The sequence below is a fragment of the Neofelis nebulosa genome, chromosome 2 (genome assembly GCF_028018385.1).
Source record: "Neofelis nebulosa isolate mNeoNeb1 chromosome 2, mNeoNeb1.pri, whole genome shotgun sequence".
NCBI classification, from domain to species: domain Eukaryota; kingdom Metazoa; phylum Chordata; class Mammalia; order Carnivora; family Felidae; genus Neofelis; species Neofelis nebulosa.
The window spans coordinates 72,479,944-72,499,813 of NC_080783.1; the positions used below are offsets into that span (position 1 = coordinate 72,479,944).

General features: G+C 36.6%; 1 protein-coding gene across 3 annotated transcripts in view; it reads left to right on the top strand.

Moving 5' to 3' along the window:
• Positions 1-19,383, top strand: part of PLA2R1 (phospholipase A2 receptor 1) — a 120,929-nt gene extending 101,546 nt beyond the window's left edge. For 2 of the 3 annotated variants that reach the window (XM_058715182.1, XM_058715183.1), the window contains 10 exons: positions 480-597; positions 1,473-1,600; positions 1,958-2,105; positions 6,738-6,976; positions 8,764-8,932; positions 11,257-11,397; positions 12,136-12,252; positions 13,864-14,040; positions 17,106-17,138; positions 17,254-19,383. In XM_058715182.1, the coding sequence (XP_058571165.1) occupies positions 480-597; positions 1,473-1,600; positions 1,958-2,105; positions 6,738-6,976; positions 8,764-8,932; positions 11,257-11,397; positions 12,136-12,252; positions 13,864-14,040; positions 17,106-17,138; positions 17,254-17,468 (1,485 nt within the window). In that variant the 3' untranslated portion in view covers positions 17,469-19,383. Of the gene's footprint in view, positions 1-479; positions 598-1,472; positions 1,601-1,957; positions 2,106-6,737; positions 6,977-8,763; positions 8,933-10,959; positions 11,210-11,256; positions 11,398-12,135; positions 12,253-13,863; positions 14,041-17,105; positions 17,139-17,253 lie in introns of those variants that run through there. The other variant, XM_058715184.1, reaches the window with a different exon arrangement.
• The last annotated feature ends 487 nt before the right edge of the window (positions 19,384-19,870 follow it).

Below are 19,870 nucleotides of genomic sequence, written 5' to 3' on the forward strand. Positions count from 1 at the left end.
ACATAGCTAACTCAAGTAATTAGTGAATTTAAGTCCCTGTTGTGGTTTGATTTCCCAGTATTCCCCTCTCACTTAAAGTGAGGAAATGTATTTGTAAATAAAATTGAACTAAGCTATTAATTGCTACCTACAGGATTTTTAAAAATTAAATCTACCACACTACAGGCTGGCTCCTTTTTAAAAGGAATACTATTTTTCATTGAGCAAAAGACATCGTTCTGATACTTTACAGAACAAAACACATCCTTGTTTCTGTTCCTGCCTGATACAAATGCATGCAAGATATTGACTTACCCTAAAAGTTGGTCTTCTGTTTTACTCTCCTATCTTTGGAGCAGCTCAAAGAAAAAAAAATGAGTCATTTCTGCTCAAGAAAATTATAAAGAATTCTAAAGACTGATCCTCAGTGTCTTTGGAAGGTTTTTAACTCGTTAAGAAAAATATGGAAATGAATGTTTTTTTGGCCTTTTTTTTTAAAGTGCCTTTTGGTGAAAATCCCCAAAGACCCAAGGGATTGGAAGAACTGGACATCAGCTCAAGATTTCTGTGTTGAAGAAGGGGGGACACTGGTCGCCATTGAAAATGAGGTGGAGCAAGGTAGAGTATTCAATATTCAGTCGGGCAAAAATAACCATTTTTATTTCAATATCTATTAAAATGGGGGCACCTGAGTGGCTCAGTTGGTTAAGCGTCCAGCTCTTGATTTCAGCTCAGGTCATGATCTCACAGTTTGTAAGATAGAGCCCTACATCTGGCTCTGTGCTAACAGTGCTTGGGATTCTCTCTCCCCCTGTCTCTCTACCCCTCCCCCACTCGCCTTTTCTATCTCTCTCAAAATAAATAAATAAACTTTAAAATGTCCCCCCAAAATGCTAACATTTCCAAATCAACATCATATGTATTATATAGCTGATGACACATACATTTTCAGTTTGACCTATAAGGTTTATATCATGACATCTGTAAAAGTTAGTACATTGCATTGCTTATAAACTGCTGATTTTTGAAGACTTTTTCTCCCCAGTAATAGTGGAAAAAATAGGGCAGATTTATGATCTTTATTGCAAAATGGCTGAAATAACCTGAGGTACACTCTATAATAATTGCATGGTATAATTTTTAGATCCCTTTAGATTTACCTGTACACCTTTATTTGATATTTAGGCAATTGTATACTTCAGTTTAAGTAGAGTTGATAAATCTTCTTTTGTTTAGAAAGGCATTGAATGAACACTGGAAATAGTTTTGTTAATGATACAATGAAATCCCAGGCTTAGCTAGCTAATGTCTATCAATTAAACTGAAACAAAAGTGAAAGAGACTGCATTACCTTAGTAAGAACAAATTCCTACAATTGATTCATAATTAAGTTTTGCTGTCATTTAAATAAAATCATAGCTACAAACAGAATTCGATGATTACCCAAATGGTTTATATGGTATTAAATTTGATAATGTATTTCTATTTTTTAGCTTTCATTACTATGAATCTTTTTGGCCAGACCACTAATGTGTGGATAGGGTTACAAAATGGTAATTATGAAAAATGGCTAAATGGAAAGTCTGTGGCATATTCTAACTGGTCTCCATTTGATATAAATGTAAGTTTTCAGATTTAATTTTTAGAAAAAATTTTAGCAAGAGATCCTATTTAGTACTTACTAACTGAAGTGTTCTTTTACTTCCTATACTTTATAGGCATAAATTTTATTAGTCTGTTATTATATTAATTTTTAATAATGTAATTATGTCATTTTCATGTGTTCTATAAATGGAATTACTTATCACAATAATTATTTACTTGTCAGGTTATGAAGTGATCTGTGAACAGGTTTATTAAATGCAAATAAAGGGATAATAGTGCTTGAATTTTTAAATTGTCCTTAATAAAAATTTCAGTGTTATAATAATGTTATATGTTTCCATTTTTTTTGGAAAACATATGTATCTTTTTAAAGATTCCAAGTCATAACATCACTGAAGTTCAAAAACACATTCCTCTCTGTGCCTTGCTGTCGAGTAATCCTAATTTTCATTTCACTGGAAAATGGTATTTTGAAGACTGTGGAAAAGAAGGTCATGGGTTTGTTTGTGAAAAAATGCAGGGTAAGAAATATTTGCTTTTTTATTCCTTTCATCTCTATGACCCACTCTTCTCTTCCATATTTGTTTTACACACTGTATAACTGTCATTTTCATAGCTAACAGTGTCAGGCACTTACTTTTTGAGCTTTACATATATTTGCCCATTTAATCTCTACTACCCCAGGATTATGGCCTTTAGTGGGGTTCTAAAGACTACAGAGACCATCTGAGAGATGACCAAGTTTATGCATCCATTTTAGCCCTATTAAGTGGCTTTACTGCTTTCTTCTGAGTTTATGTGTGTGTTCAGGGAATAAAAAAGGCTTTAAGAAAATGTTGTAAAATAAAGAAATAAACAAACTAATATTTCCTACTTTCTTGGAAACCTAAAAATGCCCTCTGTGACTAAATATGACATGTAGCATATCTCTAGAGCTAATGATCAGAACCCCCAGTAACTTTTGGTGTGAAATACCAAAGCCATACCATTACACGTATCCAGTGGGATTGATGATCAGGTCAAATGCACTGTAAGTGACCTTGACTAATAAAAATAAAGATAGCAACAACAAAAACAATAGCTCCAACTTGTGCTTTCACCAAGTGCAAGGTTTCCCTGTATGATGCTACTCTAGAAGACCACAGTTTGTGTTTGGAGCTGGGTGCAACTCTGGGCAGCCTATTGTTTATATACTTACTTGGAATGTGATTTATACCTCTCAGTGTTGCATGTATGTGAACACTTTAATGCACTGAGTATCTATCCATCCTCAGAATAGCCCAGGGAAGCTATTTCCCAATTCATAGTTATCACTTAAAAATAATAATATTCAGGATTTGAAAGAAGATAATCAATTATAGCAAGGGTATTATGAGAAGAGAAGAGTCTTGTAGGGAAAGAAATAATATCAATACACAGAAACAATATCAATCAATAAAATCAATGTATTTGCATACTTATGATATACCTGGCCCTGTGCCTTGGCTTCATAAGCAATAAGGCATAAAAACCTCCCAACAATGCTAGGAAGTAGGTAAAAAGTGTTATTTTACAGATGAGAAACTTGAGGCTTAGAAAAAATAAGTTACATATTCAAGGTCCCTCAGTTAAATACAATGATTCTATTCTATGACACTGATGTTGATCTCTTCTTAAAATGGACTGCTCTCTTACCACTTTCTCTCTTTGAAATTTTTTGGGCTAACATTGTATATGGTCTTTTGGACATAGTCTAAAGTAGGGGTGGTTGGGAGCATAGGCACTGGAATTCATACCCCACCTGGGTTCTTTCCCCATCTCTGTAATTAAGTGTCAATGAAGTTTCTTATCTTTTTACAGATGTGATTTCACATCTGTAAAATGGGATAATAACTATCTCACTCTATGCACATACAGAATCTACGCATATATAATGCTTAGCAAGTTGCCAGCATATTAACAAATGACAGCTGTTTGTATTATTATTTCCAAAAAATATTATTCAACTACACAAATTTTCTTAGCCTACAATAAATGACCAAATTCTTTCCACTTCTTTATTTGCCATATAAACAGGTGCTTACATTGGGCTTAGAGCGCAAACTCTCTTAACTGCCTGAAAGAATAAAGATACCGAAATAAAAGGGAGACAGGAACAAAATCAAGACCCCCAACATGGGGCTTGGTTTCCAACAGATCCTTCTTTTTCAGGTCAATGAGTGGCAAAATCATGTTGCTCAAAATCACGTATGTTTTGAAGTTTGATGGAATCAATTACATATGAAGAATTTTATGTGTGTAAAAATACAGATATGTAATATAATGGGGGTAAATAGTAAAATTGGTATTTAGGTCACATATATGAAAATATTTAGTTGCCTTAATTTTACTAGTTATCATTTTTAAATATCTACTATGGTATTATATTGTTTTTTTAAAAAAAAAATAACATTAGACTTGGTATATAGACTGGCAAGTGGCCAACAGACCTCTAGTAAAGAATAAACAAATGTAAAAGTGTAGTCCATCATAATTTACTTGGTAAATAGGTTAATTTCACTTTTGTTTTACAATATGTGCTATTATTATATTGAGGTAACATTTTCAGGCAAGAGTCAAATTCCCACTTTGCCATTTTTACTTGGCATAAAGAACCAACATTTATTGAGCACCTGCTGTGTTCTGGGTACTACATTCCAAGTACTGTGTTCCAGTAAGTGCTCTGTGTGGTTATCTCTGAATTCTACCCACACCCCTCCAAGGAAAGCTTTACTTATCTCTTAAAGACCAGAAATTTGAGGCTTGGAGAGATTACTTATTTTTCCAAGGTCACTTAGCCATGCATAGTCAGGACTGGGGTTGATTCACAAGTCTTCTGACCTATTCACACCTCACCATGCTCCTTTCAACCCCAATTGTAATAAAACCAGTAAATAGAAAAATATCCCAGCCACTTTGGATAAGACAGTTCAGAAATTCTTACCTTGTTTTTCTATTTTAGGTTTGCTAAATTTAGCCTATCATAGTATATGATATAGTACAGAACAAAAAGGCAAGTGCACATTTTAAAGAGGAAATATCCTGGATGTAAAACAAGGGGTTGGCTGTCACATGACCTGTCACTCATGAACAAGAAGGCACCAGTCATCATGTCTGGGAAAACCTTGCCTTTTAATTTGTAAATCTTGACTCTGACAGATGACATATTAATAGAAACTATTTATAGAATGTGTGTATTCTGTTTATTAATGTAGTTTTTAAATTTCTATTTAGAATTTATACATGTAAACATTAAACATGATAGCAACTATCATACAATCTCAAGTTTAATAAAGGGTGGTATTTGATTTAAAAAAGGGGGGCACCTGGGTGGCTCAGTTGGTTAAATGACTGACTTTGGCTAAGGTCATGATCTCACAGTTGGTGGGTTCAAGCCCCTCACTGGGTTCTGTGCTCACAGCTCAAAGTCTGGAGCCTGCTTCATATTCTGTGTCTCCCTCTCTCTCTGCCCCTCACCTGCTCATGCTCTGTCTTTCTGTTTCTCAAAAATAAATAAACATTAAAAAAATTATTTAAAGAAAGGGTGGTATTTGAGAATATGCACTTGTAAACTTATGTTTGCAACACAATATATGACTCCATAATATATGTCAATATTCTCTTAGTAAGTATTAAGTTCTGCCAGAGCAATGTGTGTTGGGCCGGATGTAACTAGTGGAATAAAATCTGTCTGGGGCACCTGGGTGGCTTAGTCAGTTGAGCATCCAACTCTTGATTTCTGCTCAGATTTCTGCCCAGGGTTGTGGGATCAAGCCCGGCTTTGACATCCATGCTCAGTGTGGAACCTGCTTAAGATTCTCTCTCTCTCTTTCTCCCTCTGCCTCTCTCCCCCACTCACACTCTCTCTCTCTGTAAAAGAATTCAATTAAGTTAATTAATTAATTAAACTTGATTTTCAAAAAACCTGCCTAAGAAGATCAGTTCCATCAAAAAGTGGTCAGTTTAAAAAGGGACAGTCAAAGGGTGCCTGGGTGGCTCAGTTGAGTGTCCGACTCTTGATTTCAGTTCAGGTCATGACCTCATGGTTTGTGGGACTGAGCATCTTGAGCATCGTGTTGGGCTCTGCTGACAGCTGAGAGCTTGCTTGGGATTCTCTGTCTCCCTCTCTTTCTGCCCCTCCCCTATTTGTGTGCTCTCTCTTACATAAAATAAATACATAAACAGACAAACAAGTAAACAAACTTTAAAAAAAGGGACAGTCAAGTGGTATGCACAATTATTCAGCCATCAAAAAGAATGAAATCTTGAGAGAGCCAAAGCATAAGAGACTCTTAAAAACTGAGAACAAACTGAGGGTTGATGGGGGGTGGGAGGGAGGGAAGGGTAGGTGATGGGTATTGAAGAGGGCATCTTTTGGGATGAGCACTGGGTGTTGTATGGAAACCAATTTGACAATAAATTTCATATATTTAAAAAAAAGGAAAAAAAAGAATGAAATCTTGCCATTTGCAATGACATGGATGGAGCTAGAATGTATTATGCTAAGTGAAATAAGTCAATCAAAGAAAGACAAATACTGTATGATTTCACTCATATGTGTAATTTAAGAAACAGAACAGATGAACATATGGAAGGTGGGGGTAGGGGAACAAGAGGAGAGAGGGAAACAAACCACAAGAGACTCTTAATGATAGAGAACAAACTGAGGGTTGATGGAGTGATGTGGGTGGGAGATGGGCTAGATGGATTAAGGTATTAAGCTATATAAGGTATTAAGGAGGGACCTTGTTATGATGAGCACTGGGTGTTGTATGTAAATGATGAATTACTGAATTCTACTCCAGAAACCAATATTGCGCTCTATGTTAACTAAATTTAAATTTTAAAAAAAGGAAAAAAAGGGAGTAAAAAATGGGAAATCTTCTAGAAATCTTCTCTATGTATGTTTTTTTTTTTTTTTTTTTTTTTTTTTAAGAAACTCATGCATTAAACTTCCTAAGTTCTCATTCTTTAGCATCACCTATGCTTTCAGGTATTACCCTCATTTTGAAATAGTTCTGGGAAGGAAAACTGATGTTCATCACAGCATGGATCATTATGACATGGATCCATGCTAAGCTTTGCCTCTCCCTTTCTCAACCGGATGCTAAAAATGATTGTTGTTCTTGTTCTAGATACCTCTGGACACAGTGTAAATACATCTGATATGTATCCAGTCCCCAATACCTTAGAATATGGAAACAGAACTTATAAGATAATTAATGCAAATATGACTTGGTATACAGCAATAAAAACCTGCCTAATGCATGGAGCAGAATTGGCCAGCATTACAGATCAGTATCACCAGTCCTTCCTCACTGTTATCCTCAACCGGTTAGGACATCCCCACTGGATTGGATTGTTCACTGCAGATGTAAGTATCTTAAATCTCTTGGAACATCCCTGCATAACTAAGTTTCACATCTACTTCCTTAGTGGTATGGACACTGAAATTAACACAGAGAAAAAAAATTCCAAGAAATAATAGCAAATGTAACATTTAAGTAATTGGTTCATACAACAACTATGAACAACCTTACGAATAGCTTATGACTACAAATTAAAGGTATACACCTTTTTTAAATTTTTTTTTTCAACGTTTTTTATTTATTTTTGGGACAGAGAGAGACAGAGCATGAACGGGGGAGGGGCAGAGAGAGAGGGAGACACAGAATCGGAAACAGGCTCCAGGCTCCGAGCCATCAGCCCAGAGCCTGACGCGGGGCTCGAACTCACGGACCGCGAGATCGTGACCTGGCTGAAGTCGGACGCTTAACCGACTGCGCCACCCAGGCGCCCCTATACACCTTTTTTAGAACAAACATCCACTTGCCTAATCTATGGAAAATAATGCCCTTCAAAGGTTCTCTGAAAATTTCTGAGTATCTCCAGATACTGCGTTATGTGGGCAGTGGAACACATCTTAAACTCAAGAACCTGCATTTGGGCAATCTGCATTTAAGAAATTATCAAGAAAAATGGATCATGCTTCCTGTCTAGAAATGTGGTTATTAATTAATTCAGTACCACCTTGGAATTTAACACGTGGGTTTTCTCTCCCTCTAGGGATGTATTTTGGAGAGTAAGATTTTTTTCTTAGTTTTCTTTTTTTTTTAAAATAAAACTATTATACACTTGCAGTAGTAAAAAGTAAAATCTGTTCTGTCTCAACCTCTGGTTCTGTACCCCAGAGATAATCACTGTAAATATTTCTTATGCATCATTTAAAAATTTCCTACACATATTTACATAATGGGTAAATATGTATATTGTTTTTTAAATACAAATGAGGTTATACTACTTGTGCTGTCCTTTAACTTGTTTTTTGTTTAACATGCCTTGTACAGCTTTCCATGTCAGCACATAAAAATCTAACACATTCTTTGCAGCACCACATAAAGATATACCATACCACTCTCCTGTGAATAGAAATTTGGGTTCTTCCCAGTTTTTCACAATTACAAGTAATACACAACAAACAACCCTGTGTAAGTTGGATAAATTCCTAGAAGTTAAATTGCTGAGCACACTTTACATTTTAAGAAATAGTGCCATACTGCCTGCCAAAAGTTTACACTAATTTACATGCAAACAACTATGATAACAGGTAGCTTTTCATATCCTTGTCAATACTGGACATTGTCAAAATTTTAATCCTTGTCATTGGGATAGGTGAGAGAATGTGTCTTATGGTTGTTTATTATACTTGTGCATTACAGAATGATTTAACTTCACGTAGTCAATTTTGCATTATGGCCTCTGGATTTTGTATCAGACTTGAAAAGATACTCCCCGCACCAAGAGTATAAAATATTTAGCCAAGTTTTCTCTAGCACTTTTATGTTTGCAATTCATATGTATGAATCTTTGACCAATCTGAAATTGGTTTTGGTGTGAAGAACAAGATATTAATCCAACTTCATTCTGATTGCTTACTTGGAAATTATGGTGGTAGGGAACAAAGGATTACCCAAAACTAAAAAAGATACTGTTGTGACAGCTATTTCTTTTTGTCAGGCCACATTCACAAGCTATCCTAGACCCCCTGAAATATAAGTCTAGTTGTGGAAATACAAATCACTGCGTGACGTAAGGGCTGCTCAAATAGCACTGGGTGATGCAGTGCTAGCAAAGAAATTATGGCTTCATTTCCCTCCACAGAATGGTCTTAATTTTGACTGGTCAGATGGCACCAAATCCTCCTTCACTTTTTGGAAAGACGATGAGTCATCCATCTTGGGTGACTGTGTTTTTGCCGACACCAGTGGACGCTGGAGTAGCACAGCCTGCGAGACATTTCTGCAAGGAGCAATTTGTCATGTACCTACTGGTAGGTTCAATTCTATTCAACTCAACAAATATGTACTGGCACCTACTGCGTGTAAGGCACTGTGCTAAGCAGGAGCTTTGAGTAAGAGTAAGAAGTGTCTGCCCTCAAGAAGCCTCTGATCTGGTAGGTGATGTTCAGACAAATAACTGTTATACCAAGCAGAACTACCAAATGATGGAAAAGAGGTAGTAAGTGTTGTGGGGTTAGCAAGAAAAAAGAACATAACACATCCACTTGAGGACAAATAGAAAGACTTCTTGAAGGACATAACTGTGTGACTGGCCTTGAAGAATAGGTAGGATGTAGTGAGAAAATGATTGGACATGGAGAGGCAGTCTGAACAGAAAAGCTTGGACAGGGGCATCTGGGTGGCTTAGTCAGTTAAGCATCTGACTTCGGCTCAGGTCACCACCTGACCACCTGGTTCGTGAGTTAGAGCCCCGCGTTGGGCTCTGTGCTGACAGTTCAGAGCATGGAGCCTTCTTCGGATTCTGTGTCTCCTTCTCTCTCTGCCCCTCCCGCACTCACTGTGTGTGTGTGTGTGTGTGTGTGTGTGTGTGTGTGTGTCTCAAAAATAAGTAAATGTTAAAAAAGAAAAGAAAAGCTTGGACAAAGACATGGAAGGAAGAAAGTTGTAAAGCAAAGCTAGTGTTGAAATTTGCCTTCATGGCAGTGTACCAGTAAGGAGAGGTGGGAAATCAGGCTAGAAACCTGCATTAAGAGCATGTGTGACCTTGAAGGCCAGACTGCAAATTCATGTTTAAGTCAAAGACTAATAAAATTCTAGAGATGGTGACGATGATGATAGTAATAATATTTATATTATATGATAACAATGATAATAATACCTCATTACTCTTAAAGCTCACCTGGCTCTCCCAGTTGAGCCAGGTGAACTTTATTTTAAACAGAAAACAAACTCAGAGCATGAAATAGCTTACTGAAGATCTCACAGATGTCCACCAATAGGACCAGGAGGAGAAGCCAAGCTTCCTTGCTCTTTGATGTGATGTTCATCCCATTACACCAAGTTCCCCTTCCCTTGATTGCTACGTAGAGTTCTTTAACACCAGCTGGTGTCTTTTAAAATCTCTCATTTAGTAAAAGTGCACATATTTGCTTACATTCTGGATACTATAAGTTAAACAGCATACACACTATGTAACTTCAGATCAAAATAATTCAGGATAATAATGTAAATAATAGCCACATACACTGGAAAAGCTAATTCTGCTACTAAAACACCATAAAAATTATTCTTCCCTTTTCAATAGCACTGCAGTTATTGAGTGCTTAAGAAGTGTCAGGCACTAGCTCATTTAAACTCCTCACACAGCAGTACCTGACTAGGTCATTTGGTAGAGCATGTGACTTTAGATCTCAGGGTCATGAGTTTGAGTCCCTTGTTGGGTGTAGAGATTACTTAGAAGGGAAAAATAAAAACCAATAAATAAACTTCTCATGTAAAAAAGATGTTGTTTAACTCTCTTTTATAACTTTTTAAAAAATGTTTATTTTGAGAGAGAGAAAGAAAGCACAAGTAAGGGAGGGGAAGAGGGGGGTGCGCAGAGAGAGAAAATCTGAAGCAGGCTCTACCTCAACAGTGGAGCCCAGTGCAGAACTTGATCTCACAACTGTAAGATCATGACCTGAGCTGAAATCAAGAGTTGGACACTTAACCAACTGAGCCACCCAGGTGTCCTATTGGCTCTCTTTTTATTGATAAAGAAACCAAAGTATGAATATGATAGGTAACATACCCATAGCCATACACCTAGGATCTCATCATGGATGTGACCTCTAAAGAAAGTCTACCTGATATTTCCCTTAGTTATGTGTTATGTTTTGCTATGCTATGTTACTTTACCAAATGCATTATTTTCTCTCACAGGTTTATTGGCAGGTAAGGATTTGCTAAATCTGTAATATTCAGCACTGCATAGAACACATTTTGTACATTTGGAAGTGCTTTTTGCCAACTTCATTCATTTCTATGAATCACATCCCCCAGTTTTTCCAACCTTTAGGATACCAATTATAAACATGAAAGACAGCCACCCTCACCCATGCAGCACCCAAACTAAGCCTAAGAAGCTATGCATGAATATACCCTGTTATGTGTAGGTAAAGATTATTTCTGCCAGAAATGCTACAAACCAGATTTGGTTTTCTGATCATTTATATTAAACCCACTCTTTCAGAGTATTATCATGAAAATCTCATTACACTATTTATCTTAGTCTGTCATAGAATTTAATGCAATGTTTATCCCAATAAATGAACCCAGTCACCACCCTAAAATCATAACTGATTTTTGTTCACAGAAACAAAACCATTTGGACACCCAGAGTTGTGCTCAGAAACATCTATTCCCTGGATAAAATTCAAAAGTAATTGCTACAGTTTTTCTACAGTCCTAGACAGTACGAGTTTTGAGGCTGCTCATGAATTTTGCAAAAAGGAAGGTAATTCTTTTGTGATGGTAAAATGCTTTCAATGCATTCCTTCTTGACATTTCAGTAAACAATGTGGTTTTCTTCATTTGTCTGATTATTTAGTGACTTTAGGAGCAACAACAAAAAAAAGTAAATACTTTTGAATTGCTTGTTTGGGGATGGACTATCTCTGAAATTCAGTGTCCGGTATAGAATGTGAAAACCTAATATGATATCTCAGAATACTACACTTTCACAGAAAATGTTCCTTTTGAACGCACCTGATTTATAAACTTTTAATGTTCTCTAAAATTAATATTCTATCCTTTAGCTTCTTAAGTACATGCTTGTCTCTTTTAATAAATGTAGTATAATTTTTAAATTTTTAATCAAAAATCACTTATTCACAATAGAAATGTTTGCTCTGCAAAGACTGAGTTTTACAAATTATTGTAGGGGCACCTGGGTGGCTCAGTCGGTTGAGCGGCCGACTTCAGCTCAGGTCATGATCTCACGGCCTGTGAGTTCGAGCCCTGCGTCAGGCTCTGTGCTGACAGCTCAGAGCCTGGAGCCTGTTTCAGATTCTGTGTCTCTCTCTCTCTGACCCTCCCCCATTCATGCTCTGTCTCTCTCTGTCTCAAAAATAAATAAACGTTAAAAAAAAGTTAAAAAAAAAACAAACCAAATTATTGTAAAGGAGACATTTTTAAAATTGAATTTACCCATAAACACAAATACTTGTTTATTTATTGTTTGTGTCTTTTATAGGATCTAATCTTTTAACAATCAAGGATGAGACTGAAAATTCATTTCTCCTAGAAGAGCTTTTTGCTTTTGGTTCTTCTGTCCAGATGGTTTGGTTGAATGCTCACTTTGATGGTGACAGTAAGTGATTTGGGTAAAGAGGAGACAGGATAAATAAATACATGGTGGCCAAGGCTAATGAAAATGACATCTACAAATGAGAAGGCTCTCCTTAGATATATTTGCAGTGAAAAAATAGCAGTAATCCGAAAGCCACTTCCTCCAAAGGCAATATTGCTAACCCTTTTCTATACCCTTGTGTCCTTTGAAATAATCCCAGAATACCAAACATAAAAACAAGCAAACAAGTTTATCTTATACTTACCCTCACATCATGAAGGTTCTTGGAGAGAAATTTGTGTTCACAGACTTAGTCATAGACAACAAAACCCTATTTATTTGAAAATAGCCCAGATCCCTCGATGTTATAAAAGCACAACAGAGTTATAGAAACGTTTCAGTGATGAATTGTGCTTTTAGAATTATTTGCTTCTCATAAAAACCAGGGTCTGTGATCAAATGAGAACGTGGTATTCTTTTCTCTATGTAATTGGTGGTTATTGAAAGTACTTATAAAGAAAAATATTTTTTTTTTTTTTTTTTTTAAAGAAAAATATTTTAATTGGTACGGAGAACTTCTTACAGTGGTGCCCCAAGGTGGAGGGTGGGTTCACTCTGACAAGGAGGAGTGTTTCAATCACAGACATTGTTTAGAATTTCTAGCCCATTGTGGTAATAAAAAGCTGACCGACTTTTAGGTACTTTTATTGTTGGTTTTAAATCCTTTTCAGACAATGCATCTCCTCTTATTGCTTACACCTGGAGGACTCTACCACTGTCCCCACCCCCCCAGTCCCCACTGGCTTGCTTCTTAAAGAAATTCACTGTAAAATTATTTTAGAAAGAGAGTCATTATGCAATGATATAGATGGTAGGACTTCAAATGATGTCTTTAAATTGATTACAATTATAGGGAATATTTCAAAATTCAAACTATTACGTTAAAAAAAAAAGATGATATTTGGGGCACCTGGGTGGCTCAGTTGGTTGGGCATCTGACTTTGGCTCAGGTCATGATCTCACAGTTCGTGGGTTCGGGCCCTGCATCAGCACAGAGCCTGAAGCCTGCTTCACATTCTGGTCTTCCTTTCTCTCTCTGCCCGTTCCCTGCTTGTGCTCTCTCTCTCTCTGTCTCTCTCTCTCTCTCTCAAAAATAAATCAACATTAAAAAAAATTTTGTAAGATGCTATTCTAAATGAACTAAATTAGAACAATGTATCTAAAATAAATAGAGCTGTTCACAAAGCAACTTTACTAATACCTACCTTTTGATAATGACTTCATGACTGTACCTACTGAGTCGAATGTATCAGATAAAGAGACAGTCTCATTAAATTTAGGAGCTGCTTTTTTCAGAAAGAGAGAGAGAGAGAGAGAGAGCGCGTGCACACAAGCAAATGGGGGAGGGGAGAGAGAGAGGATATTAAGCAGGCTCCACACCCAGCGCAGAGCCCAATGCAGGGCTCGATCTCACAACTGTGAGATCACGACCTCTGCTGAAATCAAGAGTTGGATGCTTAACCACCTGAGCCACCCAGATGCCCCAAGAACTGCTTTTTGTGGTTCATTCCAGTCTTAGTATATTTGATAATCATACATATAAGTCATAGTAAGTCAACAATTTTTCTACAGATGAAACCATAAAGTGGTTTGATGGAACTCCCACAGACCAGTCGAACTGGGGCATTCGGAAGCCAGAGGCGGACCATGTCAAACCCCATCTGTGTATTGCCCTGAGGATCCCCGAAGGAGTGTGGCAGTCATCTCCATGTCAAGAAAAAAAAGGATTTATATGCAAAATGGAAGCAGGTGGGTAAAGTCAGAGGATAATTCTTCATTTTGATTCTACCCTGACTAATGTTGACCCACCTCTTTAGCATTTCAAGTGTTGAAAATGCAAGTATTCGGGGAATATTCAGATTCTGACATTATCATCTTGTTCTACATCAAACAAGTCAGAGGACATTTCAGCTCCTTCTTTCTCTGATATCAACAAAAAAATCATTATAAAGACTATGACTTTCCTGTGTCATCCTCCTTGTTCAACTAATGTGCAAAAAGCAGTTTAACCTCAAACAAATGGAACTAGAAATGTTAAAAGCAACTGCTCCTGGTACTGCTAGTACCATTCTGGCAACTGCTACTCAGAAATGTTAAGATTCATCTTTGGTCCCAGGAAATATGATCAAGGCCTAGGTATTCTTGTTGTGGACTAATGGATGTGATTCTCTGTTGCTAGCCATAATATGTTATAAAAGTCATATTTTAACTTCATTGCGAGCTACATAGTTTGTGGTGATAAAAAGAAATAATCATTTTAGAAATCTAAGCCAGAAAATTCTAGTCAGTTGCCAATAATACAGAGATTTCTAAGATAGGATGTTAACAATGAACATTAACAGTGGAAAGGTGTTTTTAATAATAATCACAACATTTCTAGATGCCAGTGTTGCAGAGAAGGAGGAACCTGCTGATGAAGATTTCAGAGAGGAGATAAGGTTTTGGAATCCCAAAAGATGAAGAGAATAGAGGAGGGAAGGCATATTAGACAAAAGTCCCAGCATGACTAAAGCCAGTGATTGAGGATGAGCTCAGATTGGAGCAAAGGGCTCATATTAGGTGGTGATGAGAATAAAACTGGACAGTAATGTAGGATTCATTCACAGAGAGTATCAGTTTAGAGAGCTGAACTTCATGGTGAACCTGACAGGGAAGCCCTATGTGCTCTGTAGACACTTGCAGTGGAATCACACTCATATGGATATAAAGGGAGGCAGTTGTGATTTGAGTGACAGAACAAGGAACATGAGGAAGAATAGAAATAGGAAAAGGGAATCATCAGGATTTGGTGATCTGATTAGAGACTGGGTGGGAATGAAGGAGAAAAAACTGGAAGATGTCGGCACCAACATTCAAGCCCTAATAGTGTGGAAAACAGGACTGAGCCTAATAAGTAGTGTGCCCAAGTGATCAATAGCATTTAAGTATCAAAAACAAATCAGAAACACCTTGTGTCTATACAAGACTTTAAAGCTTCCTGTAATATATAGGATACCTCTTTCGTCCCTCATAGAATTTTTTTTAATTTTTTTTAATGTTTATTTATTTTTGAGACAGAGGATGAGTGGGGGGGGGGCAGAGAGAGAGGGAGACACAGAATCTGAAGCAGGCTCCAGGCTCTGAGCTGTCAGCACACAGCCTGATGTGGGGCTCGAACCCACGAACCATGAGATCATGACCTGAGCCGAAGTTGGATGCTCAACCAACTGTGCCACCCAGGCGCCCCCCTCATAGCAATTTTTAAAGCAGTGAAGCAGATACAATATTCCCATTTTACAGATGAGAAATGTACTTGATCAAACTGAAGCCCACAGTCCAAGTTTTTTGACTCTACATGGTCCTTCCATATCTGCCTACTGCATGCATCTTGAGAATAAATATTCTTTTAACGGCTTCTCTTTAAAAAGTATCTTCACATGGGACACCTGGGTGGCTCAGTTGGTTAAGCATTTGATTTTGGTTCAGCTCATGATCTCACCGTTAGTGAATTAGAGTCCCATGTTGGGCTCTGTGCTGACAGCTCAGAGCCTGGAGCCTGCTTTGGATTCTGTGTCTTCCTCTCTCTGCCCCTCCCCTGCTTGTGCACGTGCCCACTCTCTCTCAAAAATAAACCAACATTAAAAGCTAAAAATAAAAAAATAATAATAACTCTAAAGTTTCTTCACACACATATAACATATGTTTTTAATAGTATGATGAAAAGTTATATAGTATTATTTTTAAATTGCAAAACAGATTTTGTTAATGTGGTTTTGCTGTTGGTGACAATGGTAATGTTTTAAGTGTATAAGAATGAATGGGCCTAAGGACTGCACCAAGGCACTTCCTCCACTCACAAATCATTTACTGATCTTTCTCTGGGTCATTCAGAAATGGAGAATCATCCATTTCTCTGGATCTTTACCTAGAGGAAAAATAGCAGCGTTCAAACTTTGAGACAGAGTCTACTTGAAAGAGATACATTTTTACTGTAGAAAGTCGTCAAATGGGAACCCTCCAACTTTTTTTTTTTTTTTAATTTTTTTTTCAACGTTTTTTATTTATTTTTGGGACAGAGAGAGACAGAGCATGAACGGGGAAGGGGCAGAGAGAGAGGGAGACACAGAATCGGAAACAGGCTCCAGGCTCCGAGCCGTCAGCCCAGAGCCTGACGCGGGGCTCGAACTCACGGACCGCGAGATCGTGACCTGGCTGAAGTCGGACGCTTAACCGACTGCGCCACCCAGGCGCCCCGGAACCCTCCAACTTTTTGAGTGGAAGAGCTATTTTTTATTCATTTTTCAAGATTCTTAAGATCGCAAAGGTGAGAAAGTGCTGAGTTTAGAATCCTTCCCTGGAGGTAAAGAGATTATCATTGCTGGACAAACTCCATCTCATAGCTTAACAAAACTGAGTTCCTTGCAGGCAGGGACTATATTTTATTCATATTTTTATTGTAGCATAGTGCTGAGACTAGATGGAAAACTTTCAGCTTAAAAAAAAGAGCAGTGTATGTGTTTGTGAGCAATAATAATGATTATAATAAATCAGGGGTCAGCAAAATTTTCTTGTAAAGGGCCAGACAATAAATAGTTTAGGCTTTGGGGGCCATATAGTCTCTGTCACGCTGCCACTGTAGCATGAAAGCCGCCACAGACAATACATAAATGGATGAGTGTGACTGAGTTCCAATAAAACATTATTTATAAAAACAGGCACCAGATCTGATCCATGAGACATAGTTTGTTGAACTCTGCTACAAATAATAACATAATTTTGCTGAATTAAAAGAAAATTTTAATCTCAGGTGGGGTTTTTTTTGTATTTGTTTTTAGATATTCACACAATAAAGGAACACTCAAGAAAAGGTAGGTTTGAACATTTTGATGTCTCTTAGAAATAATAAAATAGAAAGTAACTGTGTGGCAGTATCTATCTTAATTCATTGTCATTGAACCCTTCCTTTGTTTCATCTTCTTTCAGGACCAAGTCACAGCATTGTACCTCTTGCGGTAGCACTGACACTGATAGTAATTCTGGCAATTTCTGCACTTTCCTTCTGTATATACAAGCACAACAGAGGTATCTTCAGGAGACTTGCAGGGTTTGGGAATCCTTACTATCCTACAACCAACTTTAGTACAGTACATTTGGAAGAAAACATTCTCATTTCTGATCTTGAGAAGAATGACCAATAACAATGAGTCCAGAAAATGCCACAGCCATGAGGATAATAAGAAGACTATAAGGGGAGTCTCCCCTCATTTTCCTTACAGACCAGATGCCGCTATAATGTAAATTGTGTCACTATTTAATTACTCTTAAAGTGATTACTGGTTTTGAACTGTAACCAAATCAGATGTGTGTTGATTTACTCATTTCCCCAAACTGTGATCTATTCTTAAAAAGGGGAAGTTATACAATGGCTACTATTCAGAAAACAAGAACTATTAAAAATAACTCTCTCTTCAAGACTCTCAAACCAATGTGAATGGCTTACTGAAACTTTAAAAGAATTTTTAGCCTAATCTGGCATCTATTCAGACATTTACCCATACTCATTCCATTAAAAGAGAGAGAGGGGAAGTAAAACAAATTTCAAAACTCTAGACCTTATACAAGACAAAAAGTTAAAGGCTTCTGAGAGGTTTTCTTGTTGGTTTTTTAATTCAATCATTTTAACACAGGATTTAGAAAACTAATTTCTAAGCTTAAAACTCACACATTCTGGGCTCTAAACTAATATTTACAGTGATATTTGTTTTTATTAATTCTGAGTTCTCAAACTAAAAAAGAAAAATTACCTGTCTTTAAATAGGAAAGACCTTGGTTAGCAGCACACTTTCATAAGCAACCACATAATGTGGCTTAAAATCTTCAATTACTGAATGATGACTACATTTGATGTTTAAATATATAGATAAACTTAAAGGAATTTATCAAAATCTTACTATTGTTAAAACTCATGGTTTTTATTGAAAACTAAATGTTAAAATAATATATAACTCTCTTAACAATTGAAAGATATAAAATATAATTTGATTTTAAAGGGGAAAAAATGAAGATCTGAATTACAGTCCCATTAGAACCACAATATAGGATATATTGAGAAGTACTAAATAAATTACTCTCCAGTCATAATCTAGATACCTTTGTTATATAAATGAGTTTATTTGGGGTATTCTATTTAGTAAATTATGGTTCTTAAGAACCATCTCTGTGTTGGACTAGTTAGTGCAGTTGATAAATTATGGTTAATAGCATAACACTGTAAATTAAATATCACAGATTTGACTTTCCTACATGAATTTATGATATGGAAAAGTGCCTTCATAATCAACATTTAAAAGTTTACTGATTACATAAATGTTTATTGCATTCCTACTAAGAACCAAGTACCATTCTAGAAACTAGACATATTGTGGTGAGCAAATTAATGCGAACTCTTGTTTTTATGTCACTTATTTTCTGAGAAAAAAGTGAGAGCAAGCCAGTAAAGAAATGCATAAGTACAAAATTCCAGGTGGTTATGAAAATTAAGTAAGGTCTTGTGATAGAGAGGAACTGGGGGAATCTCAGGGCCTCCCCTGAAGGTGCATTTTAATTATAACATCCAGTTGCCTTGAAACTAACTAGTAGCCACTAGTCATGAGGTGGAGCTCCAGGAGAAAGTGTGAGTGAATTGCTAAGTGAAAAACCATCACCATTAGAAATGTAATTTAACGAGCATACCCTAAAAATAGAGTCCTTGTGGCCTGAAACAATTAATACAGCTTCCAAAAGCACTCTTTGTTACCGCTGTGTAACTTACACATTAGGACAATCTACTTCCATAATTTTTTTAAGTTTTAAGACTTAATTTTTTAAAGGATATTATATTGTGTGGCAGTTGAATATTTATCACTCATAAGAATAATTGGCTTGAACTAACCAGGTGGTATAAAAGCCCGATTTAATAATCTGTCAAATGAAATTAAAGTTCTGTTCTTTTCAGTGGGATTGGTAAAAACTGCTAATCAATTATCCTTCTAGTTGAGTTATATTGAAGTGGAATAGTCACACGTAACAATTTGACAAAGTATGTCATTAATAAAGTGCTTTTGCAGAAAGAGACCATACTTCTTGTCAATGCTCTGTACTTTGCTATTTAGTATTGAACTGCATCTCTGGGAAATCTGTCCCCATGGACAAGATCATGCAGTCCTTCCCATTACTGAAATAGAAAGTATTGAAATATTATGTTTTATTTATATATGTGCACTTAAAAAAAGTTTTTCCACATCTATTTTTAATCTGCACTAGATTTCATAGCTATGGCATGAAAAGCAAAGAAGCATTAGGGTCACAAACTCATTCACACGTAATTAATGTGCCCCCCTCCAAAAAAATCAATTGTTATCCATGACTCTGGGTAATGGAAATCTTAGATTTTACAATTAAACATATCTTACGCTTTTCCAATTCCAACAGTCTTCTTTGAGTTTAAATCCTTCTTCAATTGAAAGTTCCACTTCCTACCAGGGGTGGGTTAGATGGGGTCTTAGATAAACAGTATTTTGGAGTTTCCTTTTCCTCCTCAAAATGGTGATGGATATATGAG